The sequence below is a fragment of the Phyllobates terribilis genome, unplaced genomic scaffold (genome assembly GCF_046119375.1).
Source record: "Phyllobates terribilis strain yellow unplaced genomic scaffold, ASM4611937v1 Scaffold_1__5_contigs__length_1240528914, whole genome shotgun sequence".
Classification (NCBI taxonomy): Eukaryota; Metazoa; Chordata; class Amphibia; order Anura; family Dendrobatidae; genus Phyllobates; species Phyllobates terribilis.
Window position 1 is genome coordinate 784,716,615 of NW_027362761.1, and position 18,042 is coordinate 784,734,656.

At 43.1% G+C, this 18,042-nt stretch overlaps 1 protein-coding gene across 2 annotated transcripts in view; it reads right to left on the reverse strand.

Annotated features, from left to right (window-relative positions):
- The window catches only part of RASGEF1B (RasGEF domain family member 1B), a 690,877-nt gene that overhangs the window by 390,237 nt on the left and 282,598 nt on the right, over window positions 1-18,042 (reverse strand). For both annotated transcript variants that reach the window (XM_073637008.1, XM_073637007.1), the window contains one exon: window positions 9,274-9,327. In XM_073637008.1, the coding sequence (XP_073493109.1) occupies window positions 9,274-9,327 (54 nt within the window). The remainder of the gene's footprint in view (window positions 1-9,273; window positions 9,328-18,042) is intronic.

Consider the following 18,042-nt stretch of genomic DNA (forward strand, 5'->3'; position numbering starts at 1 on the left):
TGGAGGCTGGGGAGCAAGCGGGGACACCCGGCCACCAGGCGGCTGGGGACTGAGTATGGATACCAGGCCGCCGACACAGCCATGGCATGGTGGCCAGATTCCGCCTCCACATGCCTAAAAGGCCCAATTTAAAGTGCAAGCAAGCAAGCAGTATGGTATTGCAGCCTGGGGGTGGGTGGGTGGCAGGCTGCATACTTGCGCTTGCATTGCAAGGAATGGGAGAGGTACAATTGAACACTGCCCTGGGACAAGGACTTGAATGGGGATAGTTGCAAGTCTGCAACGACAGGTGCAAGGTGGGAGGCATCTTCGCATGTACCATGAACAGGGATTTGGCATGCACACACTACAGCGGAATAGGCTCTCCTTCCCACTAAATGCATTGGGGAGGGCACAGGTAATGTTTTTGTATACGCGCTTAATCTTATGTATAAGGCACACCAGGACAAATAGGGGCGGCTGGGGACTGAGTATGGATACCTCGCTGCCGAAGCAGCCATGAGGTAGTGGCCAGCTTCGGCCTCCTCTAAACTAAAAGGCCCCATTTCAAGTGCAAGCTAGCAGTATGAATTGCAGTCTGGGGGTGGGTGGGTGGCAGGCTGCACACTTACACTTGCATTAAAAGAAAACATAGCAGATGCTAACTTCTGTCATCATCATCATGCTCCTCACCTTGGCACTCTCAACTCCACCGATGGAGAAGTCAGGGCCCACCGGAGGAGTCTGGTTCTCTGGTGGTCTCGTCAAATGCTGCCTAAAGCAGGCCGGGCTAAGAAACGTGTGTGGGGGGATGTTCCAAGGAGAAATGGGGGCGGCTGGGGACCGTTTATGGACACCCGACTGCCCCCAGGCGGCTGGGGACCGTGTGGACACTCGGCCGCGGGGCAGCTGGGGGCTGAGTATGGACACCCGGCCGCCGGGCGGCTGGGGACTGAGTATGGATTCCAGGCCGCCAACACAGCCATGACGTGGTGGCCAGATTCCGCCTCCACATGCCTAAAAGGCCCAATTTCAAGTTCAAGCAAGCAAGCAGTATGGTATTGCAGCCTGGGGGTGGGTGGGTGGCAGGCTGCATACTTGCGCTTGTATTGCAAGGAATGGGGGAGGTACAAATGAACACTGCCCTGGGACTAGAACTTGCATGGGGATAGTTGCAAGTCTGCATCTTCTGATGCGGCAAGGATCACTTATGATGGGCACACTTTTAGACAGTGACCTGGGAGTCAGAGATGCTTCCAGGGGTCTTCCCCATGCTGTTCCCATGTCTTTTCAGCACTTTATGCATGTGTCGCACAGCACATGGCCAGATAAGGTTGTAAAATGTTAAAATGACATTTCCCGGTGAATGCATTTGTCATAGTTGAAAGCAATACAAAAGTGCAAAAAACGCATAAAAAATGCTACTTGTGAACATAGCCGAAGGTGTGGAGGAGTATTTTTGTTTTTGGTCATTTATTTTAACTTATACACAAGTCTTTTCCCTGGAAAGGATGTTCCTTAACATATTTCACAGGAAAAAAGTTTCACTTTCGTTTTATTGTGAGCCTGTAAAAGTGGCTTAATACCTCTGACCACGTTGTTGACAGCAGTGACCTGGGGGTCAGAAATGCTTCCTGGGGCGATCCCCATGCTGTCCCCATGTCATTTGAGCACTGTCACTATCGTTTTGGGCACTTGTTAGGCTTTTAAAAGACTGCCAGGGGTGCCACCGCAAAAATGCTCGAGTCTCCCATAGACTAACATTGGGCTCGTTGCTCGGGTCGAGCACCCGAGTATCACGGTGAGCTCGGCCCGAGCTTCGAGCACCCGAGCATTTTAGTGCTCGCTCAACACTAATCATGATCCTAAACACACGTAAAAAATCTACACTAGACTACCTCAAAAGGTGCAAGCTGAAGGTTTTACAATGGCCTTCACAGTCTCCTTATTTGAACATCATTGAAAATCTGTTGCTAGACTTCAAAATAGCAGTGCATGCAAGACAACCGATGAATCTCACAGAACTGGAAGAATTTTCCAAGGAAGAATGTATGAAAATCCCTCAACAAGAATTGACTCTTGTCTGGTTACAAAAATCATTTACAAGCTGTGATACTTTTAAAAGGGGTGCTACCAGGCACTAACGATGCAGGGTGCCCAAACTTTCGCATTGGTCCATTTTCCTTTTTGTAATTTTTAAAATGTAACACATTACAATATATATACAGTATATATATATATATATATATATATATATATATATATATATTCCCTAAAATACAAAGGAAATGCATCATCTTTAACTTTAGGCCTTTTAGAGATCATTTCATCATCATCTTGCGTAACTGTTCACAATAACAGTAATTTTGACCAGGGGTTCCCAGACTTTTACATGCCACTGTGTATGTATATGTATATACACTACCGTTCAAAAGTTTGGGGTCATTTAGAAATTTCATTATTTTTGAAAGAAAAGCACATTTTTTTTCAATGAAGCTAACATTAAATGAATGAGAAATACACTCTATTGTTAATGTGGTAAATGGCTATTCTAGCTGCAAACGTCTTGTTTTTATTGCAATATCTACATAGGTGTATAGAGGCCCATTTCCAACAACCACCACTCCAGTGCTTTAATGGTACATTGTGTTTGCTAACTGTGTAAGAAGGCTAATGGATGTTTAGAAAACCCTAGAAAACCCTTGCACAAGTATGTTAGCCCAGCTGAAAACGGTTTGGCTGATTTGAGAAGCTATAAAATTGACCTTCCTTTGAGCTAGTTGAGAATCTGGAGCATTACATTTGTTTGTTCTATGAAACTCTCAAAATGGCCAGAAAAAGAGAAGAGAACTTTCATGTGAAACTCGACAGTCTATTCTTGTTCTTAGAAATGAAGGCTATTCCATGTGAGAAATTGCCAAGAAACTGAAGATTTCCTACAACGGTGTGTACTACTCCCTTCAGAGGAGAGCACAAACAGGCTCTAACCAGAATAGAAAGAGAAGTGGGAGACCCCGCTGCACAACTGAGCAACAAGACAAGTACATTAGAGTCTCTAGTTTGAGAAATCGACGCCTCACAGCTCCTCAACTGGAAGCTTCATTAAATAGTACACGCAAAACGCCAGTGTCAATGTCTACAGTGAAGAGGCGACTCCGGGATGCTGGTCTTCAGGGCAAAGCGGCAAAGAAAAAGCCATATCTGAGACTGTCTAATAAAAGGAAAAGATTAATATGGGCAAAATAACACAGACATTGGACAGAGGAAGATTGGAAAAAAGTTTTATGGACAGACGAATCAAAGTTTGAGGTGTTTGGATCACACAGAAGAACATTTGAGAGACGCAGAACAACTGAAAAGATGCTGGAAGAGTGCCTGATGCCCTCTGTCAAGCATGGTGGAGGTAATGTGATGGTCTGGAGTTACTTTGGCAATGGTAAAGTGGGAGATTTGTACAAGGTAAATGGGATTTTGAATAAGGAACGCTGTCACTCCATTTTGCAACGCCATGCCATACCCTGTGGACAGTACTTGATTGGAGCCAATTTCATGCTACAACAAGACTATGACCCAAAGCACACCTCCAAATTATGCATGAACTATTTAGGGAAGAAGCAGGCAGCTGGTATTCTATTTGTAATGGAGTGGCCAGCGCAGTCACCAGATCTCAACCCCATTGAGCTGTTGTGGTCGCATCTTGACCATATGTTACGCAAAAAGTGCCCATCAGCAAACTTGTGGAAGGGGCTTCAGGAAGCATGGGGTGAAATTTCTTAAGATTACCTCAGCAAAATAACAGCTAGAAGGTCTGCAATGCTGTAATTGCTGCAAAGGAAGCATTCTTTGACAAAAGCAAAGTTTGAAGGAGAAAATTATTCTTTCTAATAAAATCATTTTATATATATATATACAGTTATATGAAAAAGTTTGGGCACCCTTATTAATCTTAAGCTTATTGTTTTATAAAAATTGGTGTTTTTGCAACAGCTATTTCAGTTTGATATATGTAATAACTGTTGGACACAGTAATGTTTCTGCCTTGAAATGAGGTTTATTGTACTAACAGAAAATGTGCAATCTGCATTCAAACAAAATTTGACAGGTGCATAAGTATGGGCACCTCACCAGAAAAGTGACATTAATATTTAGTAGACCCTCCTTTTGCAAAAATAACAGCCTCTAGTCGCTTCCTGTAGCTTTTAATGAGTTCCTGGATCCTGGATGAAGGTATTTTTGACCAGTCCTCTTTACAAAACAATTCCAGTTCAGTTAAGTTTGATGGTCGCCGAGCATGGGCAGCCCTCTTCAAATGATCCCACAGATGTTCAATGATATTCAGGTCTGGGGACTGGGATGGCCATTCCGGAACATTGTAATTGTTCCTCTGCATGAATGCCTGAGTAGATTTGGAGCGGTGTTTTGGATCATTGTCTTGCTGAAAGATCCATCCCCTGCATAACTTCAACTTTATCACTGATTCTTGAACATTATTGTCAAGAATCTGCTGATACTGAGTGGAATCCATGCGTCCCTCAACTTTAACAAGATTCCCGGTGCCGGCATTGGCCACACAGCCCCAAAGCATAATGGAACCTCCACCAAATTTTACTGTGGGTAGCAAGTGTTTTTCTTGCAATACTGTGTTTTTTTGCCGCCATGCATAACACCTTTTTGTATGACCAAACAACTCAATCTTGGTTTCATCAGTCCACAGGACCTTCTTCCAAAAAGAAATTCGCTTCTCCAAATGTGCTTTTGCATACCTCAGTCGACTCTGTTTGTGGCGTGCTTGAAGAAACGGCTTCTTTCGCATGACTCTCCCATACAGTTTCTCCTTGTGCAAAGTGCGTTGTATAGTTGACCGATGCACAGTGACACCAACCCAAGCAAGTTGATGCTGCAGCTCTCTGGAGGTGGTCTGAGGATTGTACTTGACTGATCTCACCATTCTTCTTCTCTGCCTTTCTGATGTTTTTCTTGGCCTGCCACTTCTGGCCTTAACAAGAACTGTCCCTGTGTTCTTCCATTTCCTTACTATGTTCCTCACAGTGGAAACTGACAGGTTAAATCTCTGAGACAGCTTTTTGTATCCTTCCCCTGAACAACTATGTTGAATAATCTTTGTTTTCAGATCATTTGACAGTTGTTTTGAGGAGCCCATGATGCCACTCTTCAGAGGAGATTCAAACAGGAGAACAACTTGCAAGTGGCCACTTTAAGTAGCTTTTCTCATGATTGCATACACCTGGCTATGAAGTTCAAAGCTCAATGAGGTTACAAAACCAAAAAAAGTGCTTTAGTAAGTCAGTATAAAGTAGGTAGGAGTATTTAAAACAAGAAAATGATAAGGGTGCCCATACTTATGCAACTGACAAATTTTGTTTGAATGCAGATTGCACATTTTCTGTTAGTACAATAAACCTCATTTCAAGGCAGAAACATTACTGTGTCCAACAGTTATTACATATATCAAACTGAAATAGCTGTTGCAAAAACACCAATTTTTATAAAACATTAAGCTTAAGATTAATAGGGGTGCCCAAACTTTTTCATATAACTGTATATATATATTTTTTTTTATTATTTTTTTTTTTTTTTTCTAATCATTTTGCAACTCATTTGATAAATAAAAGTATGAATTTTCATGGAAAACACAAAATTGTCTGGGTGACCCCAAACTTTTGAACGGTAGTGTATATATACAGTACAGACCAAAAGTTTGGACACACCTTCTCATTTAAAGATTTTTCTGTATTTTCATGACTATGAAAATTGTACATTCACACTGAAGGCATCAAAACTATGAATTAACACATGTGGAATAATATAATTAACAAAAAAGTGTGAAACAACTGAAAATATGTCTTATATTCTAGGTTCTTCAAAGTAGCCACCTTTTGCTTTGATGACTGCTTTGCACACTCTTGGCATTCTCTTGATGAGCTTCAAGTGGTAGTCACTGGAAATGGTTTTAACTTCACAGGTGTGCCCTGTCAGGTTTAATAAGTGGGATTTCTTGCCTTATAAATGGGGTTGGGACCATCAGTTGTGTTGTGCAGAAGTCTGGTGGACACACAGCTGATAGTCCTACTGAATAAACTGTTAGAATTTGTATTATGGCAAGAAAAAAGCAGCTAAGTAAAGAAAAACGAGTGGCTATCATTACTTTAAGAAATGAAGGTCAGTCAGTGCGAAAAATTGGGAAAACTTTGAAAGTGTCCTCAAGTGCAGTTGCAAAAACCATCAAGAGCTACAAAGAAACTGGCTCACATGAGGACCACCCCAGGAAAGGAAGACCTAGAGTCACCTCTGCTTCTGAGGATAAGTTTATCCGAGTCACCAGCCTCAGAAATCGCTGGTTAACAGCAGCTCAGATTAGAGACCAGGTCAATGCCACACAGAGTTCTAGCAGCAGACACATCTCTTCAACAACTGTAAAGAGAAGACTTTGTGCAGCAGGCCTTCATGGTAAAATAGCTGCTAGGAAACCACTGCTAAGGACAGGCAACAAGCAGAAGAGACATTTTTAAGGTAAAGAACACAAGGAATGGACATTAGACCAATGGAAATCTGTGCTTTGGTCTGATGAGTCCAAATTTGAGATCTTTGGTTCCAACCACCGTGTCTTTGTGCGATGCAGAAAAGGTGAACGGATGGACTCTACATGCCTGGTTCCCACCGTGAAGCATGGAGGAGGAGGTGTGATGGTGTGGGGGTGCTTTGCTGGTGACACTGTTGGGGATTTATTCACAATTAAAGGCATACTGAGCCAGCATGGCTACCACAGCATCTTGCAGCGGCATGCTATTCCATCCAGTTTGCGTTTAGTTGGACAATCATTTATTTTTCAACAGGACAATGACCTCAAACACACCTCCAAGCTGTGTAAGGGCTATTTGACCAAGAAGGAGAGTGATGGGGTGCTACGCCAGATGACTTGGCCTCCACAGTCACCAGACCTGAACCCAATTGAGATGGTTTGGGGTGAGCTGGAGCGCAAAGTGAAGGCAAAAGGGCCAACAAGTGCTAAGCATCTCTGGGAACTCCTTCAAGCTTGTTGGAAGACCATTTCCGGTGACTACCTCTTTAAGCTCATCAAGAGAATTCAAAAAGTGTGCAAAGCAGTCATCAAAGCAAAAGGTGGCTACTTTGAAGAACCTAGAATATAAGACATATTTTCAGTTGTTTCACACTTGTTTGTTAAGTATATAATTCCACATGTGTTAATTCATAGTTTTGATGCCTTCAGTGTGAATGTACAATTTTCATAGTCACGAAAATACAGAAAAATCTTTAAATGAGAAGGTGTGTCCAAACTTTTGGTCTGTACTGTATATGATCTGTCTATATACATCTCTATATGTGTTCATTACTGTGGTGTGCATGACAGTGTTCTTCTTTTATTACAGAGCTTTTAGACTGCATTATCAGCATTGCCACAATCCAGTTAGCAAGATAGCAAACTTGAATCCACTCAAAGAGGCATTTGGGAGTTGTAGTCAGTCGGCTGGAATTGTTATGTTCCCTATTGCAAAGTTCTGCTCCTTGGATTATGTTTAAAAATAAAATGCGCTGAGCCGCTGATCAAAGCAAAGCACATTCAGGCTAAAGTGAGGACCTCACTCAGCTCCCTTACTTCTTACTAGCACTACGTTGCTGAAGACTCCTTATTCCGTTGTAAATAAAGGCTCATAAAAACTGCCGTATTTTGGGCCAATTCCATCTCTCTCACTATACAGTATCTTAAAGGGATTGTCCCATCCATCTAGGACATTTATGGAATATCTGCAGAAAATATGCACATGTAATTGTCTCAAAGATCCGACCAATCTGCATGGGTTCCTCTGGCAGCACAGGGCCTAACAATAGGTCATAGAAAAACTGGAATGAAAAGTTTTTAAGAGAGTGAAAAGAAATGCAATTTTAAGTAATAAATAAAAAATGCCATTTTCCCCCAAAAACATGCTCTTGTTTTTTTTAAAACAGTAAAATAATATTTAAAAGTACATAACTGGTATCTCAGCGTTCAAAGCAACCTGTAAGGTTGAAGGACTACATTACTGATACCACACGATAAACAGCAAGACAACTTAAGCACTGCTCATATCGAAATTATGCCCATGCCAGTGTTGCTCAGTGATCAAGTGATCCTCTACAGCAGAAATGTGAGCTGTGTCCTTGTTAAAATGAAGAGCTATATAAAATTAGCAAAAAAGCTGAATTTTTGTTTTCATTTGTCTTCCACAGAAGTTCTCTAAAATACTTGAAGGACATTTTTTTTAAGCTTCCTCATGGGTGTCATGCAGGTTATACAACCCAATCAGACATACAATATAGACAAACAATTCATTAAAGCATTTTATATCTCTCCCCTGAGTATTACTCTGGTTGATTTTATCATTCTAAGCATCAAACATCAAAATCATATTTGATCAAAGATTTAATGATATGGAATTAATCTAAATTCATTAGCTTTCAAGCAGCTTTTGGGGAGCCTGGTCCATCTGTTAAAGTATCAAACGGGGGACTAAAATGTATTTGGCATTATTCATGTAATCAGCATTCACAGGAGCCACACTCTGTGCAGCAATATTTGCCAAGAGTATCAATTAAGCCAATGTGAAAATGCCTATCATTCGGAAATCAATTTGGAAATAATTTGGCATATAGTCTTGTCTAAAGAATGCAGCTGAATGTTAAACACCATTGCGCCGGAATTATATTATCAGGCCTTTACTCTGAGTCAATCAAGTATTTTAAATGAGGAGTTATGGTAACCAGGAATATGCCACCTTATCTATACCACAGGGACAATATTCACAATGGATCAATGGCAGTTCTTCTTGATTTCAAAGATGGTGGACATCATATAAATCAGAAGATTACATACCCCCTAGAATTAGGTTGTGACATTAAAATGGAAACTATAAGCAAACTAATAAAAATATCATTGAGTGGAAGTGACTGCCATTAGCCAGTTTGATGACTATCATTGAGTAAATGCTCATTCAGTGATGACCTAAAGATACATAAGATGACAACTAAAGAAGTAGTGAGAAATCTGTCATTCTGAACATATATCTGTATATTTTCATCCGAAAATTAGTTATTGGTAGTTTAATAAAACATACAATCAGGAATTAAGCAATATAATGTTACATGAAATATTATTATGAACCAAGAAACCCAATACATATTTGGTAAGGGTAAGCTGCCACCGAAATCTGCAATGTAGACTTTGCACGATAGAGCATAAGTACACGAAAGCAGGCAATGAGGGTGGAGAGGACCTACCAGCTTTGGCTCGCATAATGACTTCTCACTTGACAGGGTACTGAATATGGCTGTCTGAAAGAGAAGCAGAGCATAAATATATATGTGAAAGCCAGAGAGAGATTTATTTTTAATGTTAACACTTTACTTGATAAGCACCCCACATAGAGTTGGTGTGACTTGATTTGCAGGATCCAGTCCAGTGGCCAGGTCAGTAATCTCTGGTCAGTAATCACCTTTCACATCCCGGCACCTAAGGCTCTTCTTTTGATTAGTCAGCCTAGTGACGTCATCGCACTTGTTGCAGTGTGACGCACATGTAACTTCATACCAGTTTGGCCAATCAAAAGTAGACCTGAGGATGCGGTAAGGTAAGAGGCTGTCCTAAGGGCTCCTATCCAGCAGCCACAGATACCTGGCTGCTGGACTGGGTCCTGTGAATCGATCTGCACCAAGTCTAACTCCATGTAATACAAATGAAGTGATAATTACATACTCTCCTCAACATTGAAATTGCAAGACCATGAAAAAGTCGTGCAGTTATGGAAATCACAGGATCGATAGACATGTTAATGTAATGCAAATAATGAAAAAATGGAAACAACATTTTCAAAACATTTTGATTTATTCAGTATCGAGTATGAGTGCCACGTGTAGAAATAAACACACTTATACGCCTGCATTGTTGTTAATAGTTTTCTGAAGGTTGTTCTGCCACATTGAATGCACTTGGACATGAAATCAACAGGATCAGCTGCTGGCAGATCCCTTTGCATTTGTTGACCAATGACCTGACAGATGTGCTTGATAAATGGGAGACAAGTCCCTAAATGCTGCAGGCCATGGTAGCATGTTTAGGCCATGAAAGCTGCTTATAGTAGCGTGAGCAACCTACTGCCTGATGTTGTGTTGAAAAAAGGAATATTCCAATCCTAGGCCCCCTAGTAAAGATTAAACTGGCAGTCTCACACTTTTTTTTCGCACAGATGACGTTGCACCAGCCCTGACTAATCAAATGCCATGTCGGGGACATCGGAATGTCATAGATTTGTGGGACTCTCGTCGAGTCACCAGGTAGCACTGACTTGGACGCTGGACTGCAGTTCCGCGAATGGATCCGCTCATCTCTACTAACAACTTATGCTGAAAAGGGACTGCATTGGACCAAATGTAGATCCTATATGCTATGAGATAATCCAAATACTATTCTAGCTTGCAATTTTTCTTTGTGATCTGGATTCCTAAGTTGCGCACATCAAATGGGAACTCAAAATCCTGAGCTAATCACAAATTAATTCTTTAACTTCTATTTGTAACTATATGCTCCCTATGACCCCTTTTGAATCATCTGGCAGATAGGGTTTTAAGCATAAAAACGATGTATTTTTTATCAGCAGAGCATGGGGGCTTGATGAAGATATCTTTTTAGAAAAAGTACTCTGGGTAAATAAGTTGGGCTAACCTTCCAAGACTCTAGGACAGTGGTGGCGAACCTATGGCATGCGTGCCAGAGGGGGCACGCAGAGCCCTCCCAGTGGGCATGCGTGCCATCTCCTCAGCACTGTCGCTGCCACCACTCCCCTCAGCCCACGCGCCATTCCCCTCTCACTAGCACTGCGGCCACTCTCCTCTGCACACAAGCCGTCCCTTCAGGGCGTAGGAGGGCATACAGCCTGATGGAAGGGCGCGTGGGCTGAGGAGAGTGGCCGTGGCGCCAGTGATGCGCTAGCGCACATTAGTCTGCATGCATGCTTAGGAGGGTGAGGGGATAGCGCGTGGGCTGAGGAGATGGTGCGCGTGCCCACAGGTAGGACTGTGATATATGAAGAGACCAGATCAGCATTGGAACAAGCAGAGGTGAGTAGTTTTTGTTTTTTTTTAAATCTGGGGCCATTATAAAGTATGGAGCACTATGCGGGGCCATTATACAGTATGGAGAACTATGCGGGGCCATTATACAATATGGAGGACTATGCGGGGCCATTATACTGTATGGAGAACTATGCAGGGCCATTATACTGTATGGAGGACTATGCGGGGCCATTATGCAGTATGACGGACTATGCAGGGCCATTGTACAGTATTGAGGACTATGCGGACTATTATAGAATATGGAGCACTAAGTGGAGCCATTATCCTGTATGGAGCACTATGTGGGGCCATTATACAGTATGGGGGACTATGCGGGGCCATTATAAAATGTGGAGGACTATGTGGGGCCATTATACAGTATGGAGCACTATGTGGGGCACATAACACTGTATGGAGCACTATATGAGGCCCATTACACTGTATGGAGCACTATGTGGGACCCATTACATTGTATGGAGCACAATCTGGGGCCCATTACACTGTATGGAGGACTATGTGGGGCCCATTACACTGTATAGAGGACTTTGTGGGGCCCATTATACTGTATGGAGGACTATGTGGGGCCCATTATACTGTATGGAGGACTATGCGGGGCTATAAGACTGTATGGAGCACTATGTGGGCCTATAACACTGTATGGAGCACTATGTGGGCCCATAATACTGTATGGAGGACTTTTTGTGCCAATTATACTGCATGAAGAGCTGTGTGGAGTTTACAGTTGGAGAATCATACTGTGATGGGGCCACCATTCTTTGGTGGGGGATTTGAGGGAGAGGGGTACAGTAGGGCCATCATACCGTGCGTGTGGAGGAATTCACTGTGGGGGTATCATACTGTGTTTTGGGGCACTTTTGTTTGCATCATACTTTATCTGTTTTATTCAAGGTTTTTTATCCTATGTTATTATACATTTAAAGCAAAACTGTCATCAGGATTGTGCGAAGTAAACCACATGCAGTGTCAGGTTGGCAACGTTACACTGATTAAAATGATACCTGGGTTGATGAATCAGTCTTGTGGTTGTTTTTTAATCTTTGATTGCAGTGGGGAGATAATGATATGTTCGTGCTGTGGGCGGGTCTTTATTTAGTGCTCTGTTCTTATGTTCATGTTTATGGGCTTAAGTGACAGGTCACTGAACCTTCAGTGACCTGCCTCCTATTATAAAGGTGTTTTCCCACGTACAAATGTTAATTTTAACCGGTTCCCGACCGCCCACTGTACATAAACGTCGGCGCTGCCTGGGCTCTGTGCAGCGCCGACGTTTAAAAACGGTGGGTGGTCCCGCAGCGCTCAGGACCCCCAGGGTCCTGCTAGCGCTGCGGTACCGGTTCAGAGCGATAGCTCTGACATGTGGCATCATGGGGACCTGATTGGATCAGGTCCCCATGATGTTAACCTGTTCCTATCTTCTAGATGCCGCGATCCATAGCGATCGCGGCATTTAAAAGATAGTGACAGCCGGTAGTCGGCGATCGGGACCCCCCACATACCTGCCAGCGGCGGGGATCCTGGTGCTGTGACCTCTGACATCATCGAGACCTGATTGGCTCAGGTCTCGATGATGACAGCGTCACACCAGCCAATCAGAGAGATCACAAGGGAAGTTTGTTTTAGCAACAAACTTTCCCGGGCGATCTGCCTGATAAATACACTGTTTCTCCTCCGATCTCAGTGAGAGAGCAGAGGAGAAACACTGTGACAAGAGCTGTCAGCCTTGCCACAGTAAAAGTGAAAAAAATAAAATAAAAAAGAAAGTAAGAGTTAGGGTTAGTCAGTCCTGTCAGATCAGTCAGTCAGTCCTGTCAGATCAGTCAGTCAGTTCTGTCAGATCAGTCAGTCAGTCCAGTCAGTCAGTCCTGTCAGATCTGTCAGTCAGTCAGTCCTGTCAGATCTGTCAGTCAGTCAGTCCTGTCAGATCAGTCAGTCAGTCCTGTCAGATCAGTCAGTCAGTCCTGTCAGATCTGTCAGTCAGTCAGTCCTGTCAGAGCTGTCAGTCCAGTCAGTCAGTCAGTCCTGTCAGATCAGTCAGTCCAGTCAGTCAGTCAGTCCTGTCAGATCAGTCCAGTCAGTCAGTCCTGTCAGATCTGTCAGTCAGTCAGTCCTGTCAGATCAGTCAGTCCTGTCAGTCAGTCAGTCCTGTCAGATCAGTCCAGTCAGTCCTGTCAGATCAGTCAGTCCTGTCAGGTCAGTCAGTCCTGTCAGTCCAGTCCGGTCAGTCCAGTCCGGTCAGTCCAGTCCGGTCAGTCCAGTCCGGTTCCGTCCTTTCAGTCCGGTCCGTTTAGTCCGGTCCGTTCAGTCCGGTCAAAAAATATAAAAATAAAATGGCCCGTCAGACTTATACCGCAGAAGAGGTGTATGCCCTGCTATGTTCTGACACTGATGACAGTGCAATCTCAGATGGAGATACGGATTTTGAGGGCTTTAGTAGCGGCGACACTGAGAGCTCAGAAATGAGCAGTGATTCTGTTCCATCCTCAAGCCCAAGGACCAGTACAGCAATAGGGGCAAATAGCGCTACTGGAGAAACGTCTCCAAATCAGGGAACACTGCCCAGTACAAGCGCTGTCCCTGCTACTAGTGAATTGGCGCACGCCAGTGTACAAGGGGCGGTGCCACATGATCTAGCATTTCCCAGATGGGAGGCTTCGGATTCGGCTGCTCCATTCAGCCCTGATTTCAACGCCATTCCTGGTATAAATGTGGAGGTGGAAGATTTTGGACCAATTCATTTTTTTAATTTGTTTTTTACAGACAGCTTGCTAGAGCATATTGTCGTGCAAACAAATTTATATGCATCCCAATTCATAAGCCAGAATCCCCGATCTTACTATGCTAGGGCAAATTTATGGACACCAACTAATGTCCCGGAAATTAAAAATTTTTTAGGACTTACATTTGCCATGGGGCTTGTTAAGAAAAAGAGCATTCGATCCTACTGGTCCAACCACCCTGTTCAAGCCACCCCTATGTTTTCAGTCGTTCTGCCTAGGACCTGTTATGAAATGCTCATGCGGTTTTGGCATTTTAACGACAATAGCCAATGCCTGCCCAGAAATGCAACAGAACATGACAGGTTATATAAAATTAGACCCATCATTGAAAATTTGTCAGAAAAATTCTTAAGCCTCTACACCCCAACACAAAATATTTCTATAGATGAGTCCCTTGTAAAATTCAAAGGAAGACTGCACCTCAAGCAATTTATCCCATCTAAAAGGGCAAGGTTTGGAATAAAGATCTATAAAATGTGCGAAAGTTCAACCGGATACACATCCGCTTTCCGCATATATGAGGGGAAAGATAGCCAGCTAAACCCACCAGGATGCCCTACTTATCTGGGGACATCTGGAAAAATTGTTTGGGAGCTGATAAGTCCATTTTTTCAAAAAGGCTACAATCTATATGTGGACAATTATTACACCAGCATACCCCTATTTAAAAGTCTGGTTGAACACAACATCGGGGCTTGTGGGACCATCCGTAAAAACCGTCAGGGGTTTCCACAACCATTGGTCAACCAAAAGTTGCAAAAGGGGCAGTCAGGGGCTGTACGCAACGGAGAGCTGCTTGCCCTGAAATATAGGCATAAGCGGGATATTTTTGTCCTCAGCTCGATCCACACAGATGCCACAAGGGCCACTGTAGAACTAGGATCCACCACTCAGAAGCAAAAACCTGTGTCACTCATTGACTACAACAAACACATGGGGGGTGTGGACCTTGCAGACCAGGTTCTACAGCCATACCAGGTATCAAGAAAGTCCTATACCTGGTATAAAAAGTTGGTTATTTATTTGTTTCAGGTGGCCACATACAATTCTTTTGTGTTGTACAAAAAAGCAGGAAATTCAGATCCTTTTCTTGATTATCAAGAAAAGGTAATTGAAAATCTTGTCTTTCAAAGTGTTAGCCCCGCTCATCCATTAGAATCTGAGGATGTGAAAAGACTCACTGAGCGACATTTTATTGCACTTATTCCAGCAACGGAAACAAGAAGGAACCCCCAGAAAAGATGTCGTGTATGTACTAAGAGAGGAATGAGGCGTGATACCAGCTACTATTGCCCACAATGCCCATCATTGCCAGCCTTATGCGTCACTGACTGCTTTAAAATCTTCCACACAGAACCACGTTTTTAAACTGTAAAAATGTATCCCAATTTGTCATTCAAACATTTGGTTCATTTAGTGAATGACACATTCGAGTAGAGCTCACTTAATTTCCAGGAGGGGGTTCTCCAGAATCTAAACCTTCCATTGCGTGCTTGTTTCTGGAAATCATCCATTGAGTTAAAATGGTCACTAAACCCATAGATGAATTCCCAGAGGGGTGTCATTTCCAAAATGGGGTCACTTCAGGGGGGATTCTTTAGCTCTGGCACTCTGAAAAGTGCCAGAACAGCATAATCCCCCCTGAAGTGACCCCATTATGGAAATGACACCTCTGTGGGAATTCATCTATGGGTTTAGTGACCATTTACCTACTTATTTTCCCACCACTAGATTAATTTATACAGAGGAGTAGATTGTAAAATTCGGTCACTTGTTGTGGGTTTCCTCTGTTTAGGCACCTCAGGGGCTCTCCAAATGCAACATGGCGTCCGCTATCCATTCCAGTCAAATTTCCATTCCAAAAGTCAAATGGCGCTCCTTACCTTCCGAGCCATGCCGTGCGCCCAAACAGTGGCTTTGCACCACATATGGGGTATCAGCGTGCTCAGGAGAAATTGCACAACACATTTTGGGGTCCATTTTTTCTGGCTGCCCTTGTGAAAATTAAAAATTTGAGGCTAAAGTAGCAGTTTTGTGTTAAAAATGTGTTTTTTTATTTTCACACTTCAACATTATAAAATTAAGTGAAGCTCCTGGGGGTTCAAGGTGCTCACCACACATCTAGATAAGTTCCTTAAGGGGTCTAGTTTCCAAAATGGGGTCACTTTTTGGGGGTTTCCTCTGTTTAGGCACCTCAGGGGCTCTCCAAATGCAACATGGCGTCCGCTATCGATTCCAGTCAAATTTCCATTCCAAAAGTCAAATGGCGCTCCTTACCTTCCAAGCCATGCCGTGCGCCCAAACAGTGGCTTTGCACCACATATGGGGTATCAGCATGCTCAGGAGAAATTGCACAACACATTTTGAAGTCCATTTTTTCTGGCTGCCCTTGTGAAAATTAAAAATTTGAGGCTAAAGTAGCAGTTTTGTGTTAAAAATGTGTTTTTTTATTTTCACACTTCAACATTATAAAATTCTGTGAAGCTCCTGGGGGTTCAAGGTGCTCACCACACATCTAGATAAGTTCCTTAAGGGGTCTAGTTTCCAAAATGGGGTCACTTGTTGGGGGTTTCCTCTGTTTAGGCACCTCAGGGGCTCTCCAAATGCAACATGGCGTCCGCTATCGATTCCAGTCAAATTTCCATTCCAAAAGTCAAATGGCGCTCCTTACCTTCCAAGCCATGCCGTGCGCCCAAACAGTGGCTTTGCACCACATATGGGGTATCAGCATGCTCAGGAGAAATTGCACAACACATTTTGGGGTCCATTTTTTCTGGCTGCCCTTGTGAAAATTAAAAATTTGAGGCTAAAGTAGCAGTTTTGTGTTAAAAATGTGTTTTTTTATTTTCACACTTCAACATTATAAAATTCTGTGAAGCCCCTGGGGGTTCAAGGTGCTCACCACACATCTAGATAAGTTTCTTGAGGGGTCTAGTTTCCAAAATGGGGTCACTTGTTGGGGGTTTCCTCTGTTTAGGCACCTCAGGGGCTCTCCAAATGCAACATGGCGTCCGCTATCAATTCCAGTCAAATTTCCATTCCAAAAGTCAAATGGCGCTCCTTACCTTCCAAGCCATGCCGTGCGCCCAAACAGTGGCTTTGCACCACATATGGGGTATCAGCATGCTCAGGAGAAATTGCACAACACATTTTGGGGTCCATTTTTTCTGGCTGCCCTTGTGAAAATTAAAAATTTGAGGCTAAATTAGCAGTTTTGTGTTAAAAATGTGTTTTTTTATTTTCACACTTCAACATTATAAAATTCTGTGAAGCTCCTGGGGGTTCAAAGTGCTCACCACACATCTAGATAAGTTCCTTAAGGGGTCTAGTTTCCAAAATGGGGTCACTTGTTGGGGGTTTCCTCTGTTTAGGCACCTCAGTGGCTCTCCAAATGCAACATGGCATCCGCTATCGATTCCAGTCAAATTTCCATTCCAAAAGTCAAATGGCGCTCCTTACCTTCCAAGCCATGCCGTGCGCCCAAACAGTGGCTTTGCACCACATATGGGGTATCACCATGCTCAGGAGAAATTGCACAACACATTTTGGGGTCCATTTTTTCTGGCTGCCCTTGTGAAAATTAAAAATTTGAGGCTAAAGTAGCAGTTTTGTGTTAAAAATGTGTTTTTTTATTTTCACACTTCAACATTATAAAATTCTGTGAAGCTCCTGGGGGTTCAAGGTGCTCACCACACATCTAGATAAGTTCCTTAAGGAGTCTAGTTTCCAAAATGGGGTCGCTTGTTGGGGGTTTCCTCTGTTTAGGCACCTCAGGGGCTCTCCAAATGCAACATGGCGTCCGCTATCGATTACAGTCAAATTTCCATTCCAAAAGTCAAATGGCGCTCCTTACCTTCCAAGCCATGCCGTGCGCCCAAACAGTGGCTTTGCTCCACATATGGGGTATCAGCGTGCTCAGGAGAAATTGCACAACACATTTTAGGGTCCATTTTTTCTGGCTGCCCTTGTGAAAATTAAAAATTTGAGGCTAAAGTAGCAGTTTTGTGAAAAAAAGTTAAATGTTCATTGTTTTCTTCCACATTCCAAAAATTCCTGTGAAGCACCTGAAGGGTTAATAAACTTCTTGAATGTGGTTTTGAGCACCTTAAGGGGTGTAGTTTTTAGAATGGTATCACTTTTG